Here is a 27477-nt window from a genome sequence, read left to right as displayed (position 1 = left end):
TGAAGGTTACAAAGGGTGTAAATAACGTCTTTTCAAATCAGTTTGAATCTCTTGTCTTCACGAGACTTGGATTACGCCAGACGAGCCGTATGAAGCCATGTGATGTTTATTTTCAGTTGCTTTTCTACGTTTTTAAAACAAGTCCCCACCTGTTTCTGTTGTTTAGGAGAACGCTGCAACGCTGTTTTGCTGTGAAGCTCCAGAAGTTTCGTGGACTACGAACACTTCACCTGACTTTCCATCAAAATGTTGTTAAGTAGATTAGTAGACTTTAATTTCCATTTTTTAGACGAATTTATCCTTTAACTCCTATTTTTGTTTAGACTCAACGAAAAGCCGAGTTCACGCAGGAAAAAAAACAAAACTTTTCCCATCGTTTTCTCATCGACACCGCTGAGTTTTAGTCTGTTTAAATATGCTTTTTGTTGTTTCCTGTTGCACATCCGGTCGGCTCTGCTTTTCATCTATTTTTCACCAGCTGTACTCTGCAAACACACAGTTGTGTATTCATAAGTGCATAGCAAATGAGAAGATAAAGAAAACCGCACGTCACATCAGCTCCCGCCCTGAAATCCTGGAACTCTTCACAAAAAAGGTACACTATGCATCACACAACAGCTTTAAAGGGAAGGTTTGACTATTTTTCACAAGAGCACAATTTAAAAAAAAGACACTTCCCCTTTATAGATATCATTTGTGTTTCTTGTTGTTGTTTTTTTTTTCTTTTTTGAAAGGAAACGTTTGGCATTGACATCCAAATGACTTATTTTGGTACAGACAAAATATTTTAAATTATATGGAAGCCCTTGAAAATTAAAGTAAAGTAAAGAATGAGCCTGTTTTTTTGAAGAGCTTCTGTGAACTTGTGGAGGAGGAAATTCATCACATGCAAAACCGTTTTGTGAGCAGAGGAGACTTTTTCTTTGTGTTTTCACTGGCTCATGCAAAACACTGAAGCCCTGTCGCGTCACTTTATTTTGTTTATTTCGAGTTTGCTGTTTTTTTTCCGGCACATGAGTGGTGTTATCTGTTAGTTCGGAGCATGCACGTGTGGATCGGGGAGGGGGGGTGTGTGACATTGAGGGGTCGGGCTTTAAGGGCTTGAAATCGGTGAGTTGTCGCATGCTATTGCATTCCATAGAACGGAAACGTAAATGGCAGTTGGCTAATAAACTTGTGCTGTAAGCCCCTTGTAGACGCACACGCACTCACACATACTGTACATTCACGTGTGCATGCACACTCGCCACACACACACACACACACACACACACAAACACACACCAAAAAGGGGCGTTAAAGTGACTAGTAACGGCGCTGCACCCCAACACCTCCCTCCTCCTCCTCCTCATCATCATCATCTCCCTCCCAAAAGAGAAACAAATCGACTGTAGCCAAAACGAAACTAAAGAAAGAAAAGAGTCCGGCCCGTCTTCGCTCAGCTCTGCAGGTGCTGAGGGTGCGGGGTCTTTGCGCAAAAACTTGTGACGGGATCGAGGAAAGACGAAGGTCAAGTCAGGGTCAGAGGAGTCAGCGGGTGGCGCAGCCCTAGGAGGGAGGCTTGCTGTAGCCAAAAAGTCCGACAGGTAGGTATTTGACGTGGGTGGGCCACTGGGCGGCCAGCTGGAAGAACTTCACGTCGTTCCACTCCACGCCGTCTATGGACACTGGAGGGAGACACAAACACTTAGAGATAGACATCTAAACTAACACGTGTAGGAAATGGAGGCAGAGGAAAGTCCTGATCGTCGACACTTTACCTTTCAGGATGGTCTGCTGCTGCTTGGCGGAGCAGATGAGTCGGCTGATGCCTTCGATGACCTGGCTCTTCGAGTCCACGTCCTTCTCCTTTGGCTTCTTTCCCAGGAAGATGGTGGGAACTGAATACAGGCAGAGAGACGAATTGTAAAAGCACTGTGTGTGTGTGTGTGTGTGTGTGTGTGTGTGTGTGTGTGTGTGTGAAGAATAAGAAAACAACCAGAATTTGTTTTTCTCTCTTGCCTCTCAAGGCTTCTGTACGATCTCTGTATCGATTAATTTAATGGCTTTCCTCCCTGACCACCGCTAAACTGCTTACAAACTCTTGCACTGTTTATCGGCTATAGTTTCCTAGAACATGAAATGAAGACCTCCTCTAACGTGATACTCCTCTCTCACCTTTCTTGTTCTTCTCCTTGGTGACCACGGTCATGGCCATGGTGCTGACCTGGGCCTGTGGCTCGCTGCTGGCCCCCGCCTGGTAGCCTGCTGACCTGCAGCGAGCGGAAGGCGCTCTTCAGCGTGTTCTTGCAGCCCGTGTCGCGCCGCTCGCCCTCCCGCCTCTTCTCAGCCAGCGAGGCCAGCCAGTAATCCACCTGCAGGCCGATGGCGTCCACGCCGTGAGACATACTGGGACTCCTGTGGGCAGGAAGTGTTTATGAACGTTAAAACAAAAAAAGCACGAGAATCGCTCTGAGCAGCACTCCTTTTTAACCTTTATTTATCCAGAGAAATGTTTCAGCCTCTGCAGCACCAGATCTGAAACATTTGTAATTTGCACCATATAAATTCTGCAGAGGCGGAAATAGACGGATCACAGCTGCAGTCTGTCTGGCTCTTCAGAGAGGGAATGCAGCGAAAAATCAACTGAATCAAAGAAATGAAAACACGACTGAAGTATCAAAGACTCCCTCGCTTCTTTAGAACTGGTTCCCAGTCAAGCTAAATTGGTGAAGGGAGCAAAGTATGCAGCTCAGTGTTTAAAGTAACATCCACATTTTGGTACTTTGTGTTGAGAGTTACAGACACATGTATTGTACTAAAGGGATAGTTTGGGTTTTTTGAAGAGGAATTGTGAAGCGGGGTTGTTTGAGGTACTAATCCCTTTTAACTTTAAGTTTACGCGACATTTTGAATATTTTCATCGCTTAAACTGAAGCTGTGATATCCATTTATGCCCTCTTTTCAAAGCCACCAGACTCCTTTGACAAAAACAGGAGTTTTACCTCGCAAACACTGGAGTTGCTGGTTTAATGCGGTTATTGGCTGACCTTCATGTTGGTTTGGATTCACTAACTAACCAACGACCACTAACTCGTGTGTTTTGCCAGGTAAGAAGTCTGTGGCTTTGGAGAGAGCAATTTAATGGCTTAATTTCCCCATCTGACAGGGTCAAGCAATGAAAATATACTGACATGGATTTTCCTTTTTAAGAAGCTCTGTAAGTGCTTCTGGCATTGATCTATAGAGGTTTTTTTTAAAAATGAAATATTTATTAATGAATCTCTAATTTTTTAATGCAAAAACAAGCCTCCAGATGACCTGAAACTGCCCCAATAAGCTGGAAAACACCATATGTCCACATCATAAAGTCTTACATGGTCCAAGTTCACATTAGATAACAGAGAGAGAGTGGGTTTGCTTTCTATGGGATCACTTGATGGCTGTTGTAGGCTCCAGGGCGGGCATAGCAGCTCCAAACTGGTCAAATGTGGCGTCAATCATTAGGTAAGAGGTTGGCGGCCATCTTAGTATCACTCGTACGACTGAATAATGCCGGTATGTATGTAACGGAAGGAGTTTTGGACAAATAAAAGCATATAAAGGTAAACATTATGGCAGCTTGTCACTATTTATGCATGTAATACTAAATATTTCTACTTTTTTTTTCAACTATAAATGGCCGTCAGAGTGTTAACGGTTACTACCCGTGAAATAAATGATCAATCAGTTATTTTTCCTTCACTTATAAAGAGAAGAGAAGGAAGAAGAGAGAGCGAGGATGTCAGTCTTACCCCTGTACCGTCAGCACGCTGCCCATGGAGGGAGAGGAGGGGGGCGTGGCCGCCTCTTTAATCATCCCTGTGGGTGAGCCGTGGGAGGGGGGAGACGTGGAGGGGACAGCCAAGCTCACCGCCACGCCCTCGTCTGTGTCGCCTAGACGACCAAAGAAAAATAACACGATCATGTCATCAACAGCTAAATCAATTTAAATTCATCTTTAGGTGTTCAAACTATTTCCTCACCTGTTGGAGACTGACCGGACTCGATAAGACCGACCTTCACGACCTGGAAAATAAGAGGTGATGTGAGCAAAAGTGATCAGCAATAATGTTTACGTCAGATTTTCTCGATGCTACAGTGAGATCTTACCCCGATGAAAGGAATAAACTTCTGGTAGGAGTCTTCATCTCGCCTGGAAACAGAGAGAACAGAAGAGTAGAGGAAAACATGCAGAGTGAATGCAGCCTGGCTCGTGTTTGTGTCTGTACTCACGTCCTGTGTTTGCAGGTGAGCATGGCCTCAGCGATGGGCAGCTGGTGTGTGACTGTGGCTCCGCTGATGTACTGGGCGATTCTTGCCGCTACATCCAACTGGTCTGGAAGAGACGGAAAACACACAAAATTCACTCACAAATTTCTACAAATATCCCTTCGCAGAGATCGTTCATCCTCAGTGTGACGGATGCTGTACCTGTCTGCGGCGGCTCAGAGCGGCTGAACACGTCTCTCCACGCTCCGTCGAGGAAAGAGGAGCTGTAGCGATTGTCGAGGGCGCCGAGGTGCTTGGCGACCGGATGGGAGCCTGATGGAGTAGAAGCAAAACACAAATAAAAAAGCGAGCATGTCATCGCTTGAAGACAAAGAGAGCTTTTTATAGAGGTGTTACTGTATCTTATCTCATTGGAAAAACATTTGATGCTCGCCAGCGTCCCCCGACTATAAAACCTTGCCGCAGCGTGACTCTGCAAGAAACAGGAGCTCCGCTAAAACACAAGCAGGCTCTCTCACCCAGAGGCACAACCAGGAAGCGCATGTGATTGAGCCAGTCGGACGTCTTGTTGGCGAGCTGGGTGACGAAAAACTGGAGGATGGCTCCCAGGTAACTCTGGCTGCCCACCGCCGCCACCTTCACCGCTCTGGGCATGGACGAGTTACAGTTACAGCTGCAGGGACACGGAAAGAGAGAGAGAGGGTTGTTATTGTGTCTGGAACTTCATCACATTGTCTCATCCATCAAAGCCACTGACGAACACCTACAGTAAACAGTGGAGGCGAGAAAACAAATCATGCCGCGTACTTAGGACGTTTAAAAATTGGAAATATAAAGAGTTTGCTATATGAAATAATGGAAACCATCAAGGTAATGTATCTGTATTCACTGACAGAGACAGAGATACATTTCCTGAGCCTTTACGTCTAAAAGAAGTACGTTGGAAAAAGGTGAAAATGTCAAATGTGACGTCTTTAAATTCCTCGTTTTGTCTAATTAACTACGGAAGCCAAGAACAGCCGTACTCGCGATTATCATTTTTTAAATGTCGTTATCGAGATCACAAGTTGATTATTTCGTTATCTTGATTAAACAAAGGTCATTTCCTGAGATAATGCAAGAATTAATTTTTGAGCCGAGATAACAGCATTTAATAAAAAATGATAGCGAGCACAGTCTCTCCTCATCTTCCGTACTTGGTGTGACAAAACAAGGAATCTAGAGATGGAGTAAAAGAAGAACAAACAAAGAGCAGAAAACAGACAAATACGGCTCGGAGCAGGAAAAAGACAAAGAAGATGAGTCATCCTGCAAACTCAAGGATGCTAGCTCTTCTCTTGTGTGTGTCTCGGTGTGTGTTTGTTGTGCGATAAACACTCACAATTTCTGGATGCGAGTGAGCACGGCGGACAGCACCGCCTGGATTTCGGCCGCCGAACACGTGCAGACCACCGGGTATCTCTGCACCTGGAGCTGCTCTGCAACATACTGCAAACACACAAAGAGTATAAATGTTTGATGAAAAACACCAACACACCCACACACACACACAAGCCCTCAGTCTTACCTGCCCCTGCCAGTCGGTGCCGTTGACCAAGATGAGGCTCTCTGGGAGCGCAGAGTCCGACAACAAGATCTGGTTCAGCTGGTCGTACACCACCTTCCTCAGGAGCTACACACACAAGGCACACACACCGAGTTCATAACCCCCCCTACAGTGATACATTTACTGTGCAGATGACTCATCAGCACATACATAATTCATTCCTGAGCTCGGGGCGAGTCATAGATTATCAGGATCCCTTCTTTACTTTGTAAAAAGACAAGGGGAGTGGGTGGAGGAGGACGCAGCACAAAGGCAGCAACAGTGTAAATCCCTCTGTGGGAATACTGACGCACAACGTGATGATTTATTCTCGTCTGCCGGGTTAAAATGACGCCGGAGCTAACGTACCGGCGTGCTGTGGCCCAGCTCCGGGGATCTCTCCGAGTCGGAGCTGTTGGTCCGTTCGCTCAGAGGTTTGGACAGCTGTCTCTCCTTCATGGGGGTGCTGACGCGCTTCTGTCTGGGTGTGTGGCCTCCATCCAACCTAGGAGGGGAGGGAAGCAGGCTCGAATGACATTATGCATCTCCAAAATATTCACTTTGAAAAGCAGAAAACAGACCAGACAGCGTTTCTGTCTTATGTTACGTAACATCCTCTGAATGAAAGTCGCCAGAAATCAGTGTACCCAAAAGTCGCCCATACGAATAGTTCTTGAGTAAAAGTGTTAAAGAATCAGTATTCTGATTATCAGTATTTTTTAAACATAGCCACATTAATAATGCTGTCTTTGCCTCAGCGGTGCCAACAGCAATACCACAGGGAAACTCTGTGTGGGAGGAAAGTTGAGAAGTTGTCTATTTCCACTTGAGTTTGTTTGTGTTTTGTCTATTTGCATGTTTTTCCTTAAGCTGCAGTGCCTTGAGCTCTCAGGGCCACCGTAGTTAAGGCTTCCCAGCTGCCGGGTCGATTGTTTGTCACGATGAGAGACACATTTTAGGAGTGACAAATAAAGAAAAGAGTGAATATTAAAGGGGCACTATGTAGTATTCAAACACTGTTTAAAGCTAGAAAGGTGGCAGGGTCCGCCACATATAAACAAAGAAAAACGGTATGAAACTGTGTTGTCCTTTGTGCCGAGGATCGGTTACCTCGGTGACGGCATGGCCTGTGTTTCACTTTTGCTGCTCTTCAGGGGCGTGCGGGGTTTCTCTGCCACGGACACCATGATGCTGGGGCCCACCTCAGCAAACAGCTCCTGGTCTGTTAGCTCCTACACACACACGCGCGCGCGCACACACACACACACACACACACACACACACACACACACACACACACACACACACACACACACACACACACACACACACACACACACACACACACACACACACACACACACACACACACACACACACACGTAGAAGAAGACAGACTGTCAGCGTCAGAAAAAGATACGGGCAATCTTAAAGCCATCATCTCCACCACTCCATCACTTCTTGTTCCTCCGTCTCTCTCGATCCGTCTCACTTACAGCGCAGATGGCAGCGAATCCCCCTCGGAGGGAAAATTAACGAAGATCCTAACGCACCATTAATACTCTCTCCTTCACACTCACACACACACACAATATAAGAGTCGTACCAGTGTGTCGGTCTCAGACAGCGCCTCCTCCAGGTTGCGGCTGCGGGAGGTTTTCATCTTCTCTAGAGGAGGCTGCTCCCCCTGCTGGAAAGACGAGGGAGCGAGAGTGATTCTACAGGCTTATAACAAGGCGCCAAAAAAAACAACACATCCTTAACAGCAGCTCTGTCTGTCATGTTATGCAAAATTAGCCAAATTTGATATGAAAGCAGATTCTCCCACTATAACAAGTGTGCCAACACCCGTCTCGACACCGAGAGGCTCGCTTCAGTGTTACTACGAGAGGAGGAGCCGCAGCAGGGAGACATCCAGCGAAATCCATTCAGCGCGACGAGCTTAAACACGCTTCTTATTGAGCAGATGGCGGCCGTCAAAGAGGAGCTATTTGGTTTCTGCTCCATTGAGGAAACGTTTCGGAAATTTTATATTCACACACTGCTTCACCCCCCGCTGGGCGATTTTCATGGCCGTCACATTCTGGATATTCAACACACCAGTGAAGAGTCGCATGTTGTTTTCAATGACTGTTACACTATTTAATGTCACTGTGTGCTGCTTTGTGCCAGAGTTTGATTATTTTATTATCCTGCCACATGTAAACTGAGTGTGAAGCGCTTTGGGAAATGTTTTTATTTTAATAAAAAAAAAACAAAGCTAAAAAAAGGTAAGTTAGAGAAGCTAATAATATCCAATAGGTAAACAAACCCATAAATTAATAATAAATGTGTAAACAATACTATTTTTATGCAGTTGTTTATATATTTATGATTATTTCTCTTTAAAAATAATAAACATGTAAACAAACCAATAAAATGTTAATTTTTATAAAAATAAAATAAAATAAAATATGTAAACAAATATGTAAACAAACCCACAAAGATTAATATCAAAAATGTAAACAAAGCTATTTTTATGGGTTTGTTTACAAATCTAATTAATTCAATATTATATATTATATACCTTACAGTGGATATTAGGGTGTTTTTTGATGTTTTATTTGCTTAATACTTGACTATAATGTGCACAAACATTATATTCAGATGAAAAAGGGAAAACAGAGGAAACTGTATTGATTATACTGTTGTTGATGAAGACTAAATAAAAATTCAGTTTAAAATTTTATGGTTTATAATCCTCATAAAATGCATATGATGACCAGATTGCTTCTCAGAAGGGGCTGAAGAGGAACCATTATACAATAACTCACCTGAAAAACAGCAACTTAACTGAATCTCCTGTAACAGAAATATGTTTTCTCCTTTTCTACCCCTTAGATTTATTATTTATGTGATAATAAATGCAAACACAAAGAGGTTTTAGGGCGTAGAAATGATGGCCATAACACAAATTTAAATTCATTTATAGGAAACCACTCGGCTTTTATGTAGTCGTAGGAGTGTGTTAGACCTGTGACACCTGTTCAGATGAGGTCTTGTTGTAAAGTCAGACGCCCTTCGGGGACAATAAAGTTTAATGCTCTCAGCTCCCGGCGAGATAGAAAAATGATCGGAAACAAAGCACCACAATCGTTCAAGTTCTCTTGAGCGCCCCACAGCTCACATAGGTGAAATTCCTGTTGACGTTGCAGCTGCTGCTTTTAATCACTTACTGGACTGAAAGGGTCTCGACCCAAACTGCCTTTGCTGTTCAGGCTGCCGATCTCTGTCTGCGAGCTGGACTGGGACATCCCCTCAAAGAACGGCCTGAAGACACAGACACAAAACCAGAAAACTTAAGTTGTGGTTTGTACTTGCGTTCTGATGGATTCCAAGTTAACTGACCCAGTTCTGGTTCATGTAAACCTCAAATAAACTTCAGTATGTATATGTGAGTGCACTGAGCTGTTTTCACCAACAGAGGGGGCTCTGAATTGTCAGTGGAGACCAGTGAGTCCTGTCAGTGTTTACAGGTACTGCAGGTGTGAAGCAGGCAGCACCGACATGTTTAGACAGACGTGAGTATCTTCTGATCTTTAAATGAACATCATTTGCTTCCACAGACTGGTATCTAGCTCCCTGGGGTCATTGTCAACCACAAAAAGTACACTACAAACTAAATATAAGGCAAGAAAACAAAGCTGTTACCTCAGCTTAGGTTTGGGCGTGCTGAGGATGCTGTCGGTCTCCTCCATCTCCGGCCCGCTGTCGCTGGGGTTGTACATCTCCAGACTGTCGTAGAGCTCGTCCAGGTCCTCCTCCACCTCCTGGATCTGCTCCCTGGACACGTGCTCCAGGCCGAAACCAACCTGGACGACACACAGGCGAACCCGAGTGACCAACGGACACATGGTCATGCAGCTTCGATCCGTTCTGTTCATACAGAAGCTACTCCTGCTTCTTTATATGAGCTTCTCGTAAAACAGAGGACAGATATGTTGATCTCAGCAGTAATAAGGAGAAACAACTGTCTGAGATTTCACACAGTGAAAAGTAAAAGTGAAAGAAGAGAGATGTTTCACGGTGACCTGTTTAACATGAGATCCTAATCATCAGAGTCCATGTTTCAATGTGATACTGTAGCCCTGTCACGCTTACATGTCTGATAACACTTTATATCAGGAAACACATATTAACCATTAACAAGCTGCTTATTAGCAGTCATATTTGCAGCTCATTAGCTCTATGAGTCATCTTAAAGTGTTTGCGCTTTACTAATTAACTAGTAGAAACTGTTTGGAGTAATATGGAAGCAGACTTCCTGCAGGCCACCTAATGTCTGCAGGAGATTGTTGTTTACATGATCCTGTTTAAATTAATCTCAAATAAAAAACCATAAAAGCAAGAGTCGTTATTCTTTTTGCAGTCGGCAGCCAATACATTGAACATGTCGGCAACACCGCTACTAAGTCTGATCCGATTATCTAAACCTCTTCACTTAAAGAGTGAAAATGAGCGTAATATGTCTCCTTTAAGACCTGCCCACCTGAATACCCACTCTCCTCTGATTGGTCGGCTCACACACGCCTGAGCCTGCACCGCTAACAACAACAGAGCAGCCGTGCTAAATAAAGTCTTACATGCCAAACTAGCTGCTAGGCATAAATCATGCAAGTGTGTGACATGGCGACTTCGTGTGATGTCACAAAGTCACAGAATTAAAGGCGGGACTACTGACGAGGCGTTTCAGGAGCAGTGTTTTCTGTGGGAGAGAGGAGCGTCTGCTGGTGCGGATTTTGACCGTTGAAGTTTTTTAAGATTCTTGACACGCACAAGAAACAAAACGCCGTGAGACAGGAAAAAAAAAACGAAAAAGCATAACAGGTCTATTAACTTAGCGGGAAAACAGCAGGTAAGTCAGATCAAGGTTGACCGTGGAAGCTTTTCACCCACATTTCTCTTTTAAAAGTGGGATTAGTGGGTTTAAAGCATTTACCATCATCTGCCTGTGTTTCTTTGTCCCGTCCGACTTATTTTAAGCAGCGCCGCCAAATCTCAGGTATTAATCAGTGTTGTAATAAACTGGAATTATCTGTCTGGTAGGGCCGGTCAGTAGCAGAAGACGTAACTTAACTAATAAACGCAACATGATTCAGCAAAAAGCAAAGACATTAGGAAACATGTAGCGCCACAGGGCTGCAAAAAAGCAAATCTGTAGGCACAAATTTGTGTTGAAAAAGACAAACAGAAGAAAAACAACCACACAAACAACCACATGTTCACACAAGAGAAACATAAATACACACCCAAACAGACTCAGAGCGAGATCAAACACACACATTTAAGCACCGACACATTAAACACAGACACATTTCTGTTCTATTTTTAATCGACAGCGTTGTTTTATCCTCTTTTTTTGAGCTGCCAGCTGAATCTCAGTCGCTCTGCCACATTTCTCCCACACACACACACCTCTCTGTGTCTTCAAAGGCAAAAAACTGAAATACATGTTTACTTTGGCAAATGCACTCTCAACCTAGCACAAGCAGAAGTGGGGATGTGTGATGTAAAGTGATATCGGGAAGGCGAAAAAGGCCATGAGACGAAAGGGGGCACCCACCTCATCGGTGACTTTAAACCTTTTCAGCAAGGCGACAAACTTCTGCTTGATGTTGGGTTGCTGCGGAGACAGAAAATGAGGACAGCATGAGATATTCAGAAGATGGATGTTGGGGGATGAATGGCGTAGAAAAGAGATGACAGGAGCGGGATAGAAGGGTAATTTCCGAGCTCTCTTTTCACGCTCGGCGATTCAAAACAGCAGCAGTTAATGGATACAGCGGCAGGACAATATTTCTGCGTGTCACGTAAAGAAAAAGTGTTATCTATGCAGATGTTTGCGTGCAGGGCTCGGGTGTGACTGCGTCTTGTGTTATTAAGCTGGGAAATGTGAGAGCGTTATCGAGGTTATCAAGTCGACGGCTCCCACGGCAGATGTTCAGACTACAAAGGGGTTGTTTGTTTATTTAACGAGCCGAGTTATTTGAAAGGAGACAAGGAGACGTTATTAAAAGTGACTCAGCAGCTCAGGGCTCAAAATTATAATCATTTTCTGTACGTGACATTTGAAGAAGGCTGGAAAATATGAGTGTTAGCTAGGCTTTATTACTATTATTATCATTAAAGCAGTGGATCTTCAGCTGCATACATTATTTTTGTCTCACGCTTTTTAAGACAAGAACAAAACTTTCTTTAAATCTGCATTAACTTATTTTATTGTCCATTTAGGGTAAGTGGAAACAGGTTGTGAACATTAACTGCAACATTAGCATTCATTTAGAGTCGTGTTTCTGGCCACCAAATGAGTTTAAGTCCAATATTCACTCTCTTTTAGCTCCGTTTTTGGTCTCCACCATCTCCTGAAGGAGATATTTTTGGCTCTTTAGCAGCTAAATGCGGCACCGTGTTCACCAGCTAACTGTGTCGGTCTGTTGTTTGCTGTTGAGCAATAACAGGATTTTAGTAAAGCTGCAGCTACACAGCTAAAAAAAAATTAGCTGAAAAAGCAACAGCTGGTTTTCTAACGCTCAAAAAAATGGCACTTAAACATCAGTCCTCTGCACATCTTAAAGGAAATATTCACCCAAAAATGAACATTTAGTCATAATCCAGTCCATCCAATGCTGATAGAAAGTCAGATGAAGGGAGTAAGAGTTAGCATCTCGTTTCTTTCCCTTTACTTTCTATTACCTGAAGCACTTTTCTGTAAACTGTAATGAACAGCATCTTCTTATTATAATTTGATTTTGATTTTAGAGTATTTTTGGTGACGTTCAGCTTTAAGCGAAGCTTTCATCTGCAACAGAAGTGGATGTCTGAGTGGCTGCAGAGAGCTGGAGTGTTTTGGAGGTTGTGTCCCAATTTGCTGCTCGACAGTGGAGGGGGTCGACTTCATGCTGGACTCTGGGGATGTAAATGTTTCTATATATGTGTGTGTCTGTGTGTGTCTGCAGTAAAGGACAGCGGCTCGTAATTGCTTTCGAGCACTAGATCTTCAACTGCAGCAGTAAAGAAATTGTGGTTATTTTGTGTGTGTTTGTTTGAGTGTGTGTGTGTGTGTGTGACACAGAGAGAGAGAGACGGCATGTGTGTTGTCCACAGGTGGTGGTGTTAGGGAGCAGCAGTGACAGTCTCATGGAGACCTCCACAGGAGTGCTCAATTAATGACCTGCTGCGACAAACTCCTGCTGCTGCAACACACACACACACACACACACACACACACACACACACACACACACACACACACACACACACACACACACACACACACACACACACACACACACACACACACACACACACACACACACACACACACACACACACACACACACAAAACATTGCTTCCCTTCTGTCAAATAGCAGGTCCATTGTAATTTTCAGGGCTGCCGACAATTTTGTGTTAATCTGTGTTCCTGTTGTGTGTGTGTGTGTGTGTGTGTGTGTGTGTGTGTGTGTGTGTGTGTGTGTGTGTGTGTGTGAGGAAGAGGTTAATGTTATTGGAAGTGATTATGGTGACTTGTCTCAATGTTTTCTCCCCCGGTAAATTGGCCTGAATAACATGTATCGAGAATGAGAGGGAGAAAATGGATTTATAGAAAACCAACAACGGGGGAGGGAGGGAGGGAGGGAGGGAGGGAGGGAGGGAGGGAGGGAGGGAGGGAGAGGAGCAAATGATGTGGAGAGAGGAGGACAGGTTGAATGAGGTGAGGCTAGAGGCAGATGAGGGGGAGTCCGGTCGAATCAAATCTATTTGAAAGGACTTTTTTCACCAAACAGGTTTGCAGCAAATTGCTTTGCAGACAAAAACCAGAGAGAGGTGCTTTTCTTACTCGGGTGATGGCGGCATTGGAAGGGAGCTTACGCCTCGGCTTCTTCTTCCTCACCTCCTCTTCTTCGTCAAAGAGATACTGAAAGAGTGGAAGAAGAGGGTCTGTGAGTCATTTCAAGATTTACAGCATCAGTAGAAAACAGAGAGGACAGAGAAGAGCACAAATACAGAGCGAAGTATTGTTAGCTTTGAGATACAACAATGAGAAAAATACAGGATAATGGCTGCCTCGTCTTTCAATGTCATAATTTTGGCCATTGTCTGGTTAGACAAGTGCAACGCCCGTTCAAAACAAGCTGCTCAAAATGGGGGTACTGGCTGGTAAATAAAAGCTCAATCAAACAAAATTGCCCCTGACACTGGGCTTTGTTAGGGCCGACAACTAGAAGAGAAATCTGGTCTGGCTCCATGATCGTTATCAATGTTCGGCACAGATTATTTGATAACGTGACGGGTTTACAAATCCAGTCTTAAGCCTCCTGAACTGAGGCTAACGTTAGCTAGCATACTACTGTTGACACAAACTTAAAATCTCACCACCAGTTCTGTCCAGACTCGTTTTAACCTTCTGCCTCTACTCTTTTCTTCTCACTGCATCGCGTGACTACGGCAAGTTGTTGCACTTTGCTAATCTCCATTTTGTTTACGTCTGCTTCCCCATGAGATCCCCAGTCTGCAGAGCCATAAAGCCAGAGAGCTTTATTCAAAATGTATTAAAATTGGTGTCCAATTTTTAAATAAGCTTTTAGTTTCTGAGCTCTGCACCTGTGGATTAAGCTTCCCGAACACCTGAGCTCTGCTAAAACTGTCTGTTTATTTAAATCAGGGCTTAAAACATTACTGTTTACTGTGGCTTTATCATAAATTAGATACATAACCTCTTTATAATCTGCAAATATGTATTTACTTGCTTTTGTTATTATCTTTTAAAAGCAATTTCTTACATTTTAAACTATTTATCTGCTAACTTTTCTTTGTTTTATTGTCTTTTTAAATGCTTAACTAGTTGGAACGTGTGCATTTGGGATTTTTTGTCATTTTTTTGTTCCTGTACTGAAAATCACACCGAACTGTGACTCCTGCGTACCGTTACACCCCTGCTCAGCAACAACCCTGACAAGCAGGAATAGATCGGATGAACGGTTCTGAAGATATACGGAGATACACAGACGGATAGTTTGATTACATTGTGCTGCTGAGGTCTTGGACTATGGAGACATTTGATACAACAAAGTCAAACGGGTCAAGAAGCATGAGCAGTCTTGCGTGTTGCAACAGGCCGACTGTTTACTCGGATTATATAAAGCGCTCTATTCTGAGGGAAAAGGAGAAAACCAATGCGGAAGGCTGACATTTACATCTGTGAGCTTTAAAACTGTCTAACCACTCATGTTCCTCATTCAGGAGAAGAAAAGACATTTCCTTTACGTTAAACTGAACACCGGCTGTGTCAGATTTGCTCTCTTCCTCTTTATTCTGCTTCGTGTCGCTGCTCCAGTCGTGCGGTAGTTTCACCCTTGCACCATCTCCCTCCCCCTCGTCTCCCACCGCTCAGCATCCCTCCATTCAGCCCTTTCAATCCGGCCTACGAAGCCTTGTTGCTACCGTCTTATCTCCCCCTCGCTGTCTTGTTTGCTCCTTTTCACTCCCTCCTCCAATCTCTCGCACCGATGGGCGCCGATTCACCTCGCATCCCCCCCCAAACACCATCATCCCTCGCCTCGTTCTCTCTCATAAGCCAGGACACAGAAGGTGACACAGTACAAAAAAAAAAAAGCCCTCTGCTTGGTCTGTTTGTGAACTTCTCCCCCGTTCAATCAACTCCTGGAACGGGAATGAATGAGGAAGGCAGCCGGGTGGCCACACAGAGACTCCATTAACCGTGAATGAGGCAAAAACGGATTTCTAAAGAGGATTTTTCTGCACTTGAACAACTTATTTTACACCAATATGGTTAAAATATCTGCTCAGAGCAACAGCATCTGGTAAAACAGACAGGATGTGATTAATTATACTAGGGAGGGACCAATTATCGGATTCCCATATTCAGCATTTTTTCATTATCAGAATCTGTGGAGGGGTTTGGTCTTATTTCCGGAGATCACAGATCAGAAAGAAGCGAGATGTCTCACTCCTTAGCATCTTCATGATATACAAGGAAAAAAAAACAGAAATATTAATAAAAGTGATATAATTTGTTTGTTTGTTTGTCTATTTGTTCTTTGTCTGTTTTTATCCTACTGTTTAAAGCGTCCTTGGGTCTAATGAAAGGCACTATATTAGTCCAAGGTGTTATTATGATGATGATTATTATTATTATAACTAGTAACAACAGTTTTCAGATAAATGTAGTAGAGAAAAAAGTACAAAATTTGCTTCCAAAATGTGGAATGGGAGGAGAAAGAAGCAGAAAATGGAAATACTCAAGTATAATACAAGTAAATTGTAGAACAGTACAGTACTTGAGTAAATTGTACATTTTATTTCATTACTAGTTATTCTAATCTTGGTTAAATATCAGTTATCAGTCTCCTTGATGGCTATTAATCTGTATTGGCCCAGAAAAACCTCATCATTCGATCTTTCATGATGTATTTATTACATTCGTGAATGTTAGGATGTGTGGGGTCATGGGAGTTGTTTCCTGAGAAGTTTTATTTATGTCACGTTTCTTGACTTCCTTCCTCACGTTCCGACTCTCTCCGTGAAAGTTATAGCGACAGGAGACAAAATGAAATGTGTCCTTTTCCTTGAATGATATTACAGATTTCTCCAGGTTGCAGAAATGTGTAACCCTAACCCTCAGGACAAATGTGAAGGCATTGTTCATTTTGTCTTCCAAAGTTGACATATTGTCTTACAATGCCGGCATTACTGTGTATCCAAACCCACCTGTCCGTGAATGGGGTCGTCGCTGCCTTCCTGCTCTGACGAGTAGCTCTCCTCCTCCTCTTCAGAGTAGTTGTCGATGTCTGGGGAGCGATCTGGAGGCGCAGAGGACGTATAAAGAATGAGGACATATTAAAAGAGAGGGCGGACACAGACAGGTGCGGTTGGGCGACGTGCTCACCAGACATCTTTGCTTTGGGTCCCTCGTGGTCGATCGGCTGGCTGGACAGAGAGTAGACTCTGATCTCGGCGACGGGCACCGAGGCGTCTTTCAGCTGGCTGTGGAGCCCCAGGACCTGAGCCCCCTCGCTGGGGTGCTGCATCACCTGGACGTAGAAAATACAGACATGAGAGTGAGTTGTTTTAAATCTGTGGGTTTGGATCTGAGAGTTTCTGATGATGCTTTTCGACATGCAGAAAACAGAAAGTTTGGGGCAGGACGTACTCAAATAGTATGTGTTTGTCCAAAATGGTGCTTTCAGGAGATTTATTATTCAGATAGGAGTTTGTATGTGATGACTGACAAACAGTATTATGTGTATTTCATGATCTTCCTCTACTTAGAAATGTTCTTAATGAGAATACAAAGACTGATTTTTAAATACGAAAGATTTATGTCCATATTTTCACACTTTTCTTAGTTTCTTTCTCTCTTTTTTGTTTCTTTAATGTGAAAGTTTTAAATGTTGTTTGTTTTAAGTCGTTGCTTGTTGCTTTATGTGAAACTTTCTATGCTCCTTGGAAAAGAGTTTCTGAATCTCCGTGGGATTATTCCTGGTAAAATAAAATAAATAAAACATATATTTAAATCTTCTATTCATGTTTCTTGATCATTGCAGTTTTTGCTTTTGATTTCGTTTTCATTTTCTCTTACTGTGTTTATGTTATGCACCAAAATACCAAGACAAATGTGAAACTAGAATTACAGCATCGTGGTTGTTTGCCTCCGCGCACCAGTCAAGTTGCTGTTGCAGAGCTGTGTTATCCTCCTATAAAGTGTTTTGTGAGGTCACAGTGACTTTTGACCACCAGAATCCAATCAGTTTAACCCTCGAGTCCTGAAACAAATGTTTTCTTCACTGAGACACTCATCTGAATGCTAAAATGGCAGCATGCAAATGCAAACGAGACAACTATAAGAGGAAAGAAAAGCCAAATGCATCAACTACACAGAAGGTATAAACACTGGATATGATTGAAATTAGAGGAAGAGAGACTCAAAGGCTCTGCAGACAGTGAAACACCGGTTTCGACGGCAGCGAGAGAAGAAACGAGGACAGGCGTGAAGCAGACGCTGGGAGGTGGATGATAATAGAACGATGAGAAAATAAAGAGGATAAACAAAAAATAGCAGCCGAGGATTAAATACCCAGACGCTGTCACCATGACGACGGAGGAAACATGAACATGTGAGGCAGCAAATATAATTTCTCTGTGCGGCAAACAGCAGCACCACGTCTCCTGTGTGTGTGTGTGTGTGTGTGTGTGTGTGTGTGTGTGTGTGTGTGTGTGTGTGTGTGTGTGTGTGTGTGTGTGTGTGTGTGTGTGTGTGTGTTTGTGCACCTGACTGAGTGACACCCAGCCGCTCTCAGCAGTCTGGTCACACTCACAGAGTTAATGAAGTCTGAGCAGCTTATTACGGAGACAGCCTTGGCCACACATTGACGAGACACATTACTGCTATACACCCATTCGCTTGGCTCGAGTTCGGCTAACCTGCTTCAGACGCTGCGGCCGGCTTTCTGTAGCTTCCAACCATTTTTCCAGTCAGAGAGACAATTATGCAAATGTGACGAGGCAAACATCGCAAAGATGCAACATTAACATTGATGAGGAACACTGGCTGCAAATTTGACTTGGGTCTGAATCCGCTGCCGGAGTTACAGCAGGTTCATCTCCTGACGCTGCTTTTTAAAATCCATTAATAAAAGAGCTCACAGACGTCAGACACGGCCTTGAATAATGTCGTGCATCACTGCTGTGCAACACGCAGGAAATTTGATCTAAGATGTAATGTTATCTTTCAGGTAATAACAGTTTTTACATGTGATTATTTTCACTTTCTGCACGGCAATAGCTGCCTCGGGGTGGCTGTGAGAAAGCAGGAGGAAAACTGAGGCAGAGGGAGGTGAAGTTGAATGTTGACTACATTAAAAATACAAACCAGAAGTGCCGTAACTCAGTAAGAAAAGGACTAAATTATAGGTGCTCAGTCTCACGACCACCTGCTGTCGCACATTGAGCTGAGGCAGTGAAGGACAACGACTCCCTGACACGTCGTAATATGACACCATACCTCTAAATTTGTGCCCTTCTGTCTTGTTAAACATGTAAATCCTGCATTCACCTTTAAAAAAGGCCATTTTCAGACAAGGTTAGGCACGAATTGAATCATTTGGTAAACCATTAACTGTTGAAGTTATTTCTAGCCAGGCATTTGCTGGTTGGAGGTCTAATTTGAGGACCTGGGACAGCAGATCCCTGGTGGTCTAGTGGTTAGGATTCGGCGCTCTCACCGCCGCGGCCCGGGTTCGATTCCCGGTCAGGGAACACTTGTTTTAACGCTTTTTCTTTTACTTGTTGCATCTTGAGTTGTTGTAACAAGTGAATTTCCCTGTTGTGGGATAAATAAAGTCTATCTAATCTAATTTGCTGCTTGTTTTTAATCACATAAGACAGTAAATGAAATATTTCTGGGTTTGGACTGTTTTGTTGGGCACTATATGTTTTAGCTCGAAAACATGCATAAAGTCACTTTCTTTGGACTGTCACGGAAAATCCGAGTCGTTTGCAAAGAAATCCACAGTCCAGTTGCATTAAAACGACTGAGATAAATCGTCCACAGGCTTGTAGAGGCAACCAAGAGAGACAGGAAGATCGGACTCATGTCTTTACAGCAACTGACTCAAGAACAACTTGCGAAATGAGGACAAGTTTAATGTAAAACTGTTGAGTAACAACTCTTGTGTCTGTGCTTTACCATGTTTTATATATTCGGAGCACTTTAGAAGTTTTAAGGGCATTTTTGAATTTTCAAACAGGTTCAAGAGTTCATCCCCACAACACCTGCTGGGTCAGTGGAAACTACCTGTCATATTAAACCAGCGCCGAGCCATCAAAATGACATTTCGGATAGGAACGTATGAACCGGAAACCTGAGCGTGTCCCCTATAGCGTATTATTTTTCTGACACACACGCGGAGCCGAGGGCAGAATAAACCGGCGGAGTTCAGACGGAGGAGACTTTTCCTGTGTCTGTGAAAGGAAATGAGTTTGAACCTATCGTGCGTTCGAGTCTGTATTTGTGTCCTTTGACCTCTGGAAAGCACTTTGCAGTCTGCTGGAAGAGATTCATGAATAAAATTTGACTTTATTTCACATGCAGAAGAGAAGAGATCCAGCGGGCATCACAGAGACTGCAGCGACACACTATTTTAGATGAAAAATGGGCTGTTTGGCTGTTTTTCATACAGTCCATCAGCTTATTCTGCTGTTGCATTTGGTTTCATTTGCTCTTGACAAAGTGAGGAGTATAAACATCCTGGAGACCAAATCTACCTCTTGATTAAGTCTGTATTTATGTCATTTTCTCTCCATAAACTCCTCGTAGTGTGCCAGTTTGTTCAAGGTGCAGACGCAGCCTGAAAACTCACCAGACGTCCGATGTAAAGGGCGTCCACATGTGCACACACGACGACAGACACAGCCATCGATCACGGCGCTTGTATAAAGGTTTTTATATTGTGCAAGACGGAGAACGCGAGGAGCTTTTGGCAGAAGAGGCTAATGTTTAATTGGAAGTTTGATTTATGGCGACATTTATGGCGGCGGAGACGAGAACGCTGGGCCAAAGATCAAAATCCCGCTTTGATTTTAAAGTGCACTTGCTCGAATTGAGTTTGGATGAAGGTTAAATGAAGGTTAGCAAAGATTATGAACGATAAAGGAGGAACAGGGGAGCGGAGCATCCCATTTATTCTGGTTTATATTAGGTTAGAAATCACTTTGAGACCGACGCAGAAGGCAGAGGCTGCATGTTTAGGGAAATGAGCCCGTGGCTGGTCGTTTGTTGGGTCAACAGCTCAGATCAGCTGGGACATTTGTCTGGCTGCAGAGGGTGAGACTCCGCTGACTCGACATCTCGACAGCTGACGTGCTCGACCTCCATCTGCCGCTGTCGGAGGTGCTCTGTGCTGAAAATACACAAAAATGTACCAAACGGGAGCTTCAAGAGATGTCTGCATGTATTTAGCCTTTCCTCCGCCGGCACTGCAACCACAAATCATCCACTCATTTGGAAAATAGTTTAAGTGCAACTGCTCTGTGCTGATTACTCGCGTATGAATAATAGTGTAAACGTTTACAGCATAAGAATGTTTAAACCCATTCTCAAACCGCACATGTTGAAAAAGATAAGTTTGCAGCCTAGAGAAGACACCGATACACGATAAATATCTTGATTGCCTTTGCGCACCGGTCAAGCTGCTGTTCCTGACACAATATTATGATGTCACAGTGCATTTAACCTCTGACCATATGTCATAACTTCATCATTTTATCCTGTTGTTTGGTTGTTTGTGTTTTGTCAGGTCACAGTGACCTTGACCTCTGACCTCTGACCACCAAAATCGAATCAGTTCAACCTCGAGTCGTAGTGGACATGTGTACCAAATTTGACGACATTCCCTCAAGGCGTTCCTGAGATATTCACAAGAATGGGACAGGCGGACAGATGGACAGATGGACGGACAACCTGAAAACATAATGCCTCCATGCACAGCTGTCGCCGGCGTGGAGGAATAAAAACAATGTTGCTGTCAGAATGCTATTCATGCCTTTTCTTGGTGCCTTAATGTGATAACGGCAAAGCTTTAGAGGCATTCTGGGAAAAGACTAATACTCACTAAAGCAGAAGGAAACACTGGACATCACAAAATCACTTCTGTACGGCACTGATCATTGAGTAAAGCTGTGTCACCTCGGCCATGTTGATGAGTCCCAGGGCCAGGGTCTTGTAGCCCAGGATGGTCCGGTTCTTGTATCGCTTCCGTCGCTGCAGCATGATCTGAAGCTTGTTGGCGTCCCTCTTCAGGAAGTGCGGGTACTGCAGGTGCACATAAACGCATACATAAACCCACATGCACGTGCACATAAACGCCTGACCTGCTGAACGGGTTCAGATCACTGATAAAGAGATGACTCTTCGCAGGTCACGATAATTAGGCTGATCTGAACTGGCTCGTTGCATAAGGACTTCACACCCGCTGACCTGTCTCCGGCTTCCTGAGGTGTCGAACCTTTTAGTCACATCCCAACTATGACATAACCCGTCATTAAGGATCTGCAACGGTGGCACTATAAATGGAACAAAAGCGACTCCTGTAACAATGTTCAGAGCCATGAAATCACTCTGCTGCTCCGTTTTTAATGGGCCTCTTCTCTGCAGTGCTGCAGTTGTAGAAAGTTTGATGTATAATGTATAATGTCTGGCTCACTGCACTCGCTAACATCCGGAGAGAGAAACTCCCTGACCTTTTAGCAGCATTTAGAAACATGGAAATTGGAAAGGATAATTTAGAGCAGAAGAAGCCCTACTGGGAATCATATTAACCATGCGCTGCCTGAACGAATGCTCAGGGAGTGGATGTTAAAAACGCTGTACGTGTGTTGATGCATGCTGGGGTCTGATGTTTATTACATGTAGCTCATTTCAAGATCACTTCTTTTATGTTCATGTGAGCTGCAGAGACGTCAGCAAACTAGCAGCGATTGTTTTACGCTTGCTTTAAAGAAAAGGACCATAACGCATTGAAACAACAGAGCATTCTCGTAACCCGCAGTTTGAAGTGTGGCGATGTAAACCCTTCTTTGGAGGGTCATGTAGCCCAAACACTTCGCCCTACCGCTCCATCGGGACACGCTCACCCTAGTAGGGGTAGAGTGCGGGTAGAGTGCAAGTAGTGTACTGGGATTGGGCCTTTGTTTTTAGTGCTAATTAGCAAATGTTAGCATGCTAATACGCCATGAAGATGCTAAACATTGTAAACATTATACCCGTTTAACATCATCATGTTAGCATTGTCGTTGTCAGCATGTTGGTGTTAGCATTTGCCTCCAAACACTGCTCAAAGAGCTGCTAGCATGGCTGTGGGCTGTTGTTTTTGCCCTGAATCGAGTCTGTAAGGTGAAGTACACCAACAAAAACAAAATTGCTACATTAATGAGTTAGATTAAATATCATTTTTGGCTGCCAAGCACTGCCTGAAAAGACAAGTAATCACAAACGAAGCCTGAAAATGTGTGCTTTGATTTTGGAATTGGATTATCTTGCAGAAAACGGTGGAGATAAAACTGTTTTCTGCAGATTTATTTCAGTTTCTAGACAAGCTGAACCATTTTTAATCACCCTGTCTGTTCACTCTGTTAACAAAGACTGAGGAAGTGATGCTGCACAAAAAAAAGCAGGTACAAGTCAACTGCACCAAACTCAAAATAGTTCAGCCCGACATCAAAACCGTCTGCATCATTTATCTGCTGTGACATTTCTACTTTTAGAGTTTGAGAATACATGTTGGTACGACTATGTATAAGGAAGATATTACAGCAGAAACAAAACCCAACACAAGTACAGGAGCAAAGCTTCTGTTTGCTTTTGACTGACAGGCGCCTGAACTCGCTGAACCCTCGTCTTTACCTGCAGGGAGAAGGTGAGCTGCAGGTCGGTCTCCGTCAGCCCCGCTGAGGACAGCAGGATCTCGTTGGAGCGCAGGATCCGCTTGGAGCCCTGAGGAGGCGACAGGAGGGAAGACACAAAGGAGAGAACGTCGTGAGTGCGCGGATAGAAAAGCGGTGAAAGATGGAAAGATTATTAGCGTGCCCCGGCCGACTCCAGCAGAGACAAAACAATGAACTCTCATCTACCGCATGCAGCGAGGGAAGCGTGGGAGCAAAGGAGGTGGGGGGTGGAAATTGACTGATAGGAGTGAGGACTGTGGCAGAAGCAGCAGCAGTTTGGAAGAAGAATTGAAACAGCTTAAAGTGTATTATGTGCCAGAAACAGCAGAGAAGCTATTGGTTTACTTAGATTGAAAACAAGATGGGGATAGCGATGAGAGAAAACAAGCCAAGGAGCAGAAACTGGGAGAGGAGCCACGGCATTAAAGAGGAATTGAAAAATCTTAATTTGTACTCTGTCAAAGATTTTTTAGATTTCCTTCAATTAGGGAGAAGATGGAGATGTCTGAGCACGCAGACAGTCGGTCTGCATGAAGTAAACACCGACGCGCTCTTAAATTCACATCTATCTGTATTTCGTTGAATAACGGCAGAAAGGCGTCAGATAGTAAGAACTTGACTTTTAATACGGAGAAACATTAAAAGAAGCTCCTGTTGAGTGTAAGAAAACACAACTGTGGAGGAGTCGCAGGACGTGTTTTTGGCCGTAAACAAAGAGGAGGAAGTGAGTCCCGATCCAATAACCTGACTCGACAAAGCAATGAACAAAAACTGAAGAAAAAAAGCTCTGTTTGTGGTTTATTCAGCAACATTTCGACATCTACTGGTTTCAAGTCTTTAACTCCTAAAATACAATTTTGCTGATTTAAGCTAAAGAAATAATTGCTGCGTTAAAGTCGAGCTTGAAAAAACGTTGACTTAAAAGACTTTCTGTTAATCAGACGCTGCAAACATTAATTCAGTGAAGATGAAAATACTTCTTTTCTGTCTTCGTGCAGCCAAAACAAAAATCTACTTTTTGTCAGCGAGCTCTAACAAGAGTTTTATCGACTTTTCTCAATCGTGTTATCTTCCTCTGAAACTATAAAAAATGACATGTTTGGGTGTAAACGTTGAGCTTATTAAGTCCATGAAAGCAATCTGGCTTTAAATGATTGGCTCGTTTTATCAGGAAGGCTGCCAATATAAAATTCCCAGTTTAGATGATTTATCATGCATCCATAATTCAGGCATGTGTTGCCTTTAATCTAAGGATTTTAATATTGTAACATGGATGTTTTTTGTTTCGTAGCACCATTTCACTATTTTAGGGTTTTCCTGGAACAGTTCAGAACATTTTCTTCCCCACATGCTGCAGCTATGAGTCAAGTTTTTCCTTCCTATTGTCTGAGACAACTCGTACCTGCAGTTTGACGGCGATGACCACAGAGGTGAGGTCTTTATCCAGCTCCTTCAGCATGATCAGCTTCTTCAGAGTCAGGTTGAACAACCTGGAAGGAAGCACAAAGAGGACTTTGATTAGAAGATATTATACATAAAGACATAAAATACTAACACAAGATTTTTTTTAATCAATAATCATCAGTAATGTGGATATAATGATGTGTACAGGCTATAAAGTATTTGAAGCAGTACAACAAAAATCTAAGATGTTAACGGCCTCATATCCGGATAATGATATAATCTTGTCATGGGCTCGAAACTCTCTTGTAACCCTGGTGATGTGCCGTCAACTTCCTGCTTCATGTTCACTTTCTGACTCTCCGGTGGACCAGCGAGCTAAAAGAAGCTAAATAAAAATGAGTGACATCTGAAGAGGCTTTTAGTGCAGCTTTGTGTTTTATCTGATGACAAGCTGTTACAAAAAGATTCAATTTGGCTGACGATGGGACTGAAAATGGTTTGCTATTTTTGTCAAAAGCGTCCTTTTTCTAACCGAAGTCAACACTTACGTCAGCGCGCACAAACACACAAATTATACTGGATGATGATTTGACAACCTCTGAACAAAACAAGAGCAAATCGCACACGTTTCAGCACAATAAACACACATAAAGAAAGGCTTTAATTGTTCAGAAACACAGAGAATCATCAAAGACGAGACGAACTCGAAGAACAGAAATGAAAACAGAGAAAAGACACAGACACACACCCAAACAGCAGCTGTACAGCCAGAGGTCAGTCTGTTCAATAATTCATCTTCAGGGCTTTAGAGACAGAAAGTAAACCACTAAAATAGACCTGCTGGGGCAGCCGGGGGGATGAATCAGACAGATAGAAAGGAAACAAAGAAAAAACACAAAGAGAGAATATTATGTCGAAGAAAGAAAAAGACAGACGGGCTGACAAAGCACCAGAGAGAGAAAAGAGATGGAGGAAAAAATGACAAATAAGAAATGGAGATGTAAAGACAGCCATGAATACAGAGAGGGGGAAACAATCAAGCAGTCAGACAGTGAAGACGGAGAGATCTGAGATCTGTGGATGACAGAGGCTGACGAGATGTGTGGAAATAAGATGAAACAAGAAAAAACGTCTGACATCGCTGAGATAAAAAAGAAAAAGTGTCTGTTTTCCGTGAGGAGAGGAGAACGCGGGATGATACTGTGATGCTTGTTCGGCATTTTTTTAAATTAGGTTTATTGTGTCATGATTGTAATAATTCTTGTATTTCGTGTAAAAGATCTTAAAAATGTAAGTCCACAACAGCAGAAGCTCCTCTCTCCCACAGAAAACACTGCTCCTCAAACGCCTCGCCAGTAGTCCTGCCTTTAATCCAGTGACTTTGTGACGTCACACTACGTCACCATGTCACACATTTGTACAATTTATACCGATATTCACGGTAGAAGTGAAGATAACTGGAAGCTGAAAACACGACAGAGCTGACTGTTAGCGGTGCTGGTTCAGGCGTGTGTGAGCTGACCAATCAGAGCAGACTAGGTATTCAGGAGGGGGACCTTAAAGAGACAGGAGCTAAAACTGCTAGAGCATGTAAACCCAATCTAGTAATAATGCAAAATAAAGCAAAATGTCAAATATTCGCAGGTTCCTACTTTGGTAGCTGCCCTTAGCAGGCTAGCTCAGTTAGCGGTACGGACCGGGAGCTCGGGGACCAGGGGAGTGTTAGTGTGATTTGGACCAGGACAGGCCGGGGCTAGCTGGTTAGCATGCTAACTCCCGTAGGTATCTCTGTAACCGAGCGATTAATTGATTCCTCGTGGAAGTAATCAGCAGATTAAACCGATGACGAAATAATCGTTAGCTGCAGCTTTGTTTAACAAACAGCGCCCACTTCCAGCGCAGCATCCACCAGTGCACTGAACCTTGCGGAGGTCGGACCTTCAGTCACATAATAATCAATGCCACATGAGTCAGTGGAAAACAATAGCAGAAAAAAGCAACACGATCAATAACAATCACAATCACCATGGCTCTACGCAGATCAATAGTCCCAGGCATCTAGAAACAAGTGCTGAAACACGCACGGTCGAACTTCTAATGCAACCTTTATTGACAACTCCAAAGATTAAAGGCGGACAGAGTGGACAGAAATATTGCGTCCCTCTCCTCCCTCAGCTCCCTCTCATCTCACCTGGGCCTTCCTCTAAATCCACCCCACTTCCCGCCTTTCATCTTCCCCTCAGCGCTCACATCCCGACGCTGAAAACGAACGAGTGGCCCCGACAGGCTGACGCAACCGCCGTTAACACACAGCGACAAACAGCGAGAGCCTTTCTCCTCCTCGCTCCCGGCGGCTTTCTGCTGCCAGATCAAAGTGTCCAGTAGTGGCTAAAGCTATGAATAAAAACAAATCAATTTTTTTTTTTTTCCCCTCTTGATAGAAAAAGCCAGCTAAAGTGCAGCTTCTGCTTACACCTGCTGGATCTGGAGTGGAGTGAATCAGGATGGAGAGGAAGGCACAAGAGGGCCGGGTGCCAGGGGTCGATTAGGGAGGAGACTGAAGCACCTGAGGCAAGCCATTAGGGAGGCAAAGAGGGGAAAATGGGTGAGAGAGGAAGGGACAATCTAACCGTGTGCCCATCAATCTTTAAACGGACACGGATGAATCACGGGCTGGTGGAGGCTGCTGCGTTTCAAAATCAAGCCAGATTGTTTTAACAGCGAGGCTGAAAGAAGA

The 27477-nt window shown here is 43.6% G+C and overlaps 1 protein-coding gene and 1 non-coding gene across 2 annotated transcripts in view; one reads left to right on the top strand and one right to left on the bottom strand.

Moving 5' to 3' along the window:
- Nucleotides 1-1458: 1458 nt before the first annotated feature.
- LOC141003435 (phosphofurin acidic cluster sorting protein 1-like) overlaps nt 1459-27477 on the bottom strand; it is a 53221-nt gene continuing 27202 nt past the window's right edge. The window contains 24 exon segments of the mRNA XM_073474774.1: nt 1459-1667; nt 1761-1880; nt 2158-2212; nt 2214-2397; nt 3774-3915; nt 4005-4047; nt 4132-4174; nt 4255-4357; nt 4453-4563; nt 4770-4924; nt 5633-5739; nt 5819-5923; nt 6206-6341; nt 6947-7068; nt 7443-7526; nt 9052-9145; nt 9527-9687; nt 11439-11498; nt 13714-13791; nt 16605-16696; nt 16783-16927; nt 21580-21705; nt 23296-23385; nt 24739-24826. Coding sequence (XP_073330875.1) covers nt 1549-1667; nt 1761-1880; nt 2158-2212; nt 2214-2397; nt 3774-3915; nt 4005-4047; nt 4132-4174; nt 4255-4357; nt 4453-4563; nt 4770-4924; nt 5633-5739; nt 5819-5923; nt 6206-6341; nt 6947-7068; nt 7443-7526; nt 9052-9145; nt 9527-9687; nt 11439-11498; nt 13714-13791; nt 16605-16696; nt 16783-16927; nt 21580-21705; nt 23296-23385; nt 24739-24826 — 2563 coding nt within the window. The 3' untranslated portion in view covers nt 1459-1548.
- trnae-cuc (transfer RNA glutamic acid (anticodon CUC)) lies at nt 19080-19151 on the top strand. Its single transcript has one exon. It is a non-coding gene; the product is annotated as a tRNA-Glu (tRNA).

Source organism: Pagrus major, chromosome 10, assembly GCF_040436345.1.
Source record: "Pagrus major chromosome 10, Pma_NU_1.0".
NCBI classification, from domain to species: Eukaryota; Metazoa; Chordata; class Actinopteri; order Spariformes; family Sparidae; genus Pagrus; species Pagrus major.
Note: the sequence above shows the minus strand (reverse complement) of the source record. Positions and strands in the feature narration are given on the sequence as shown.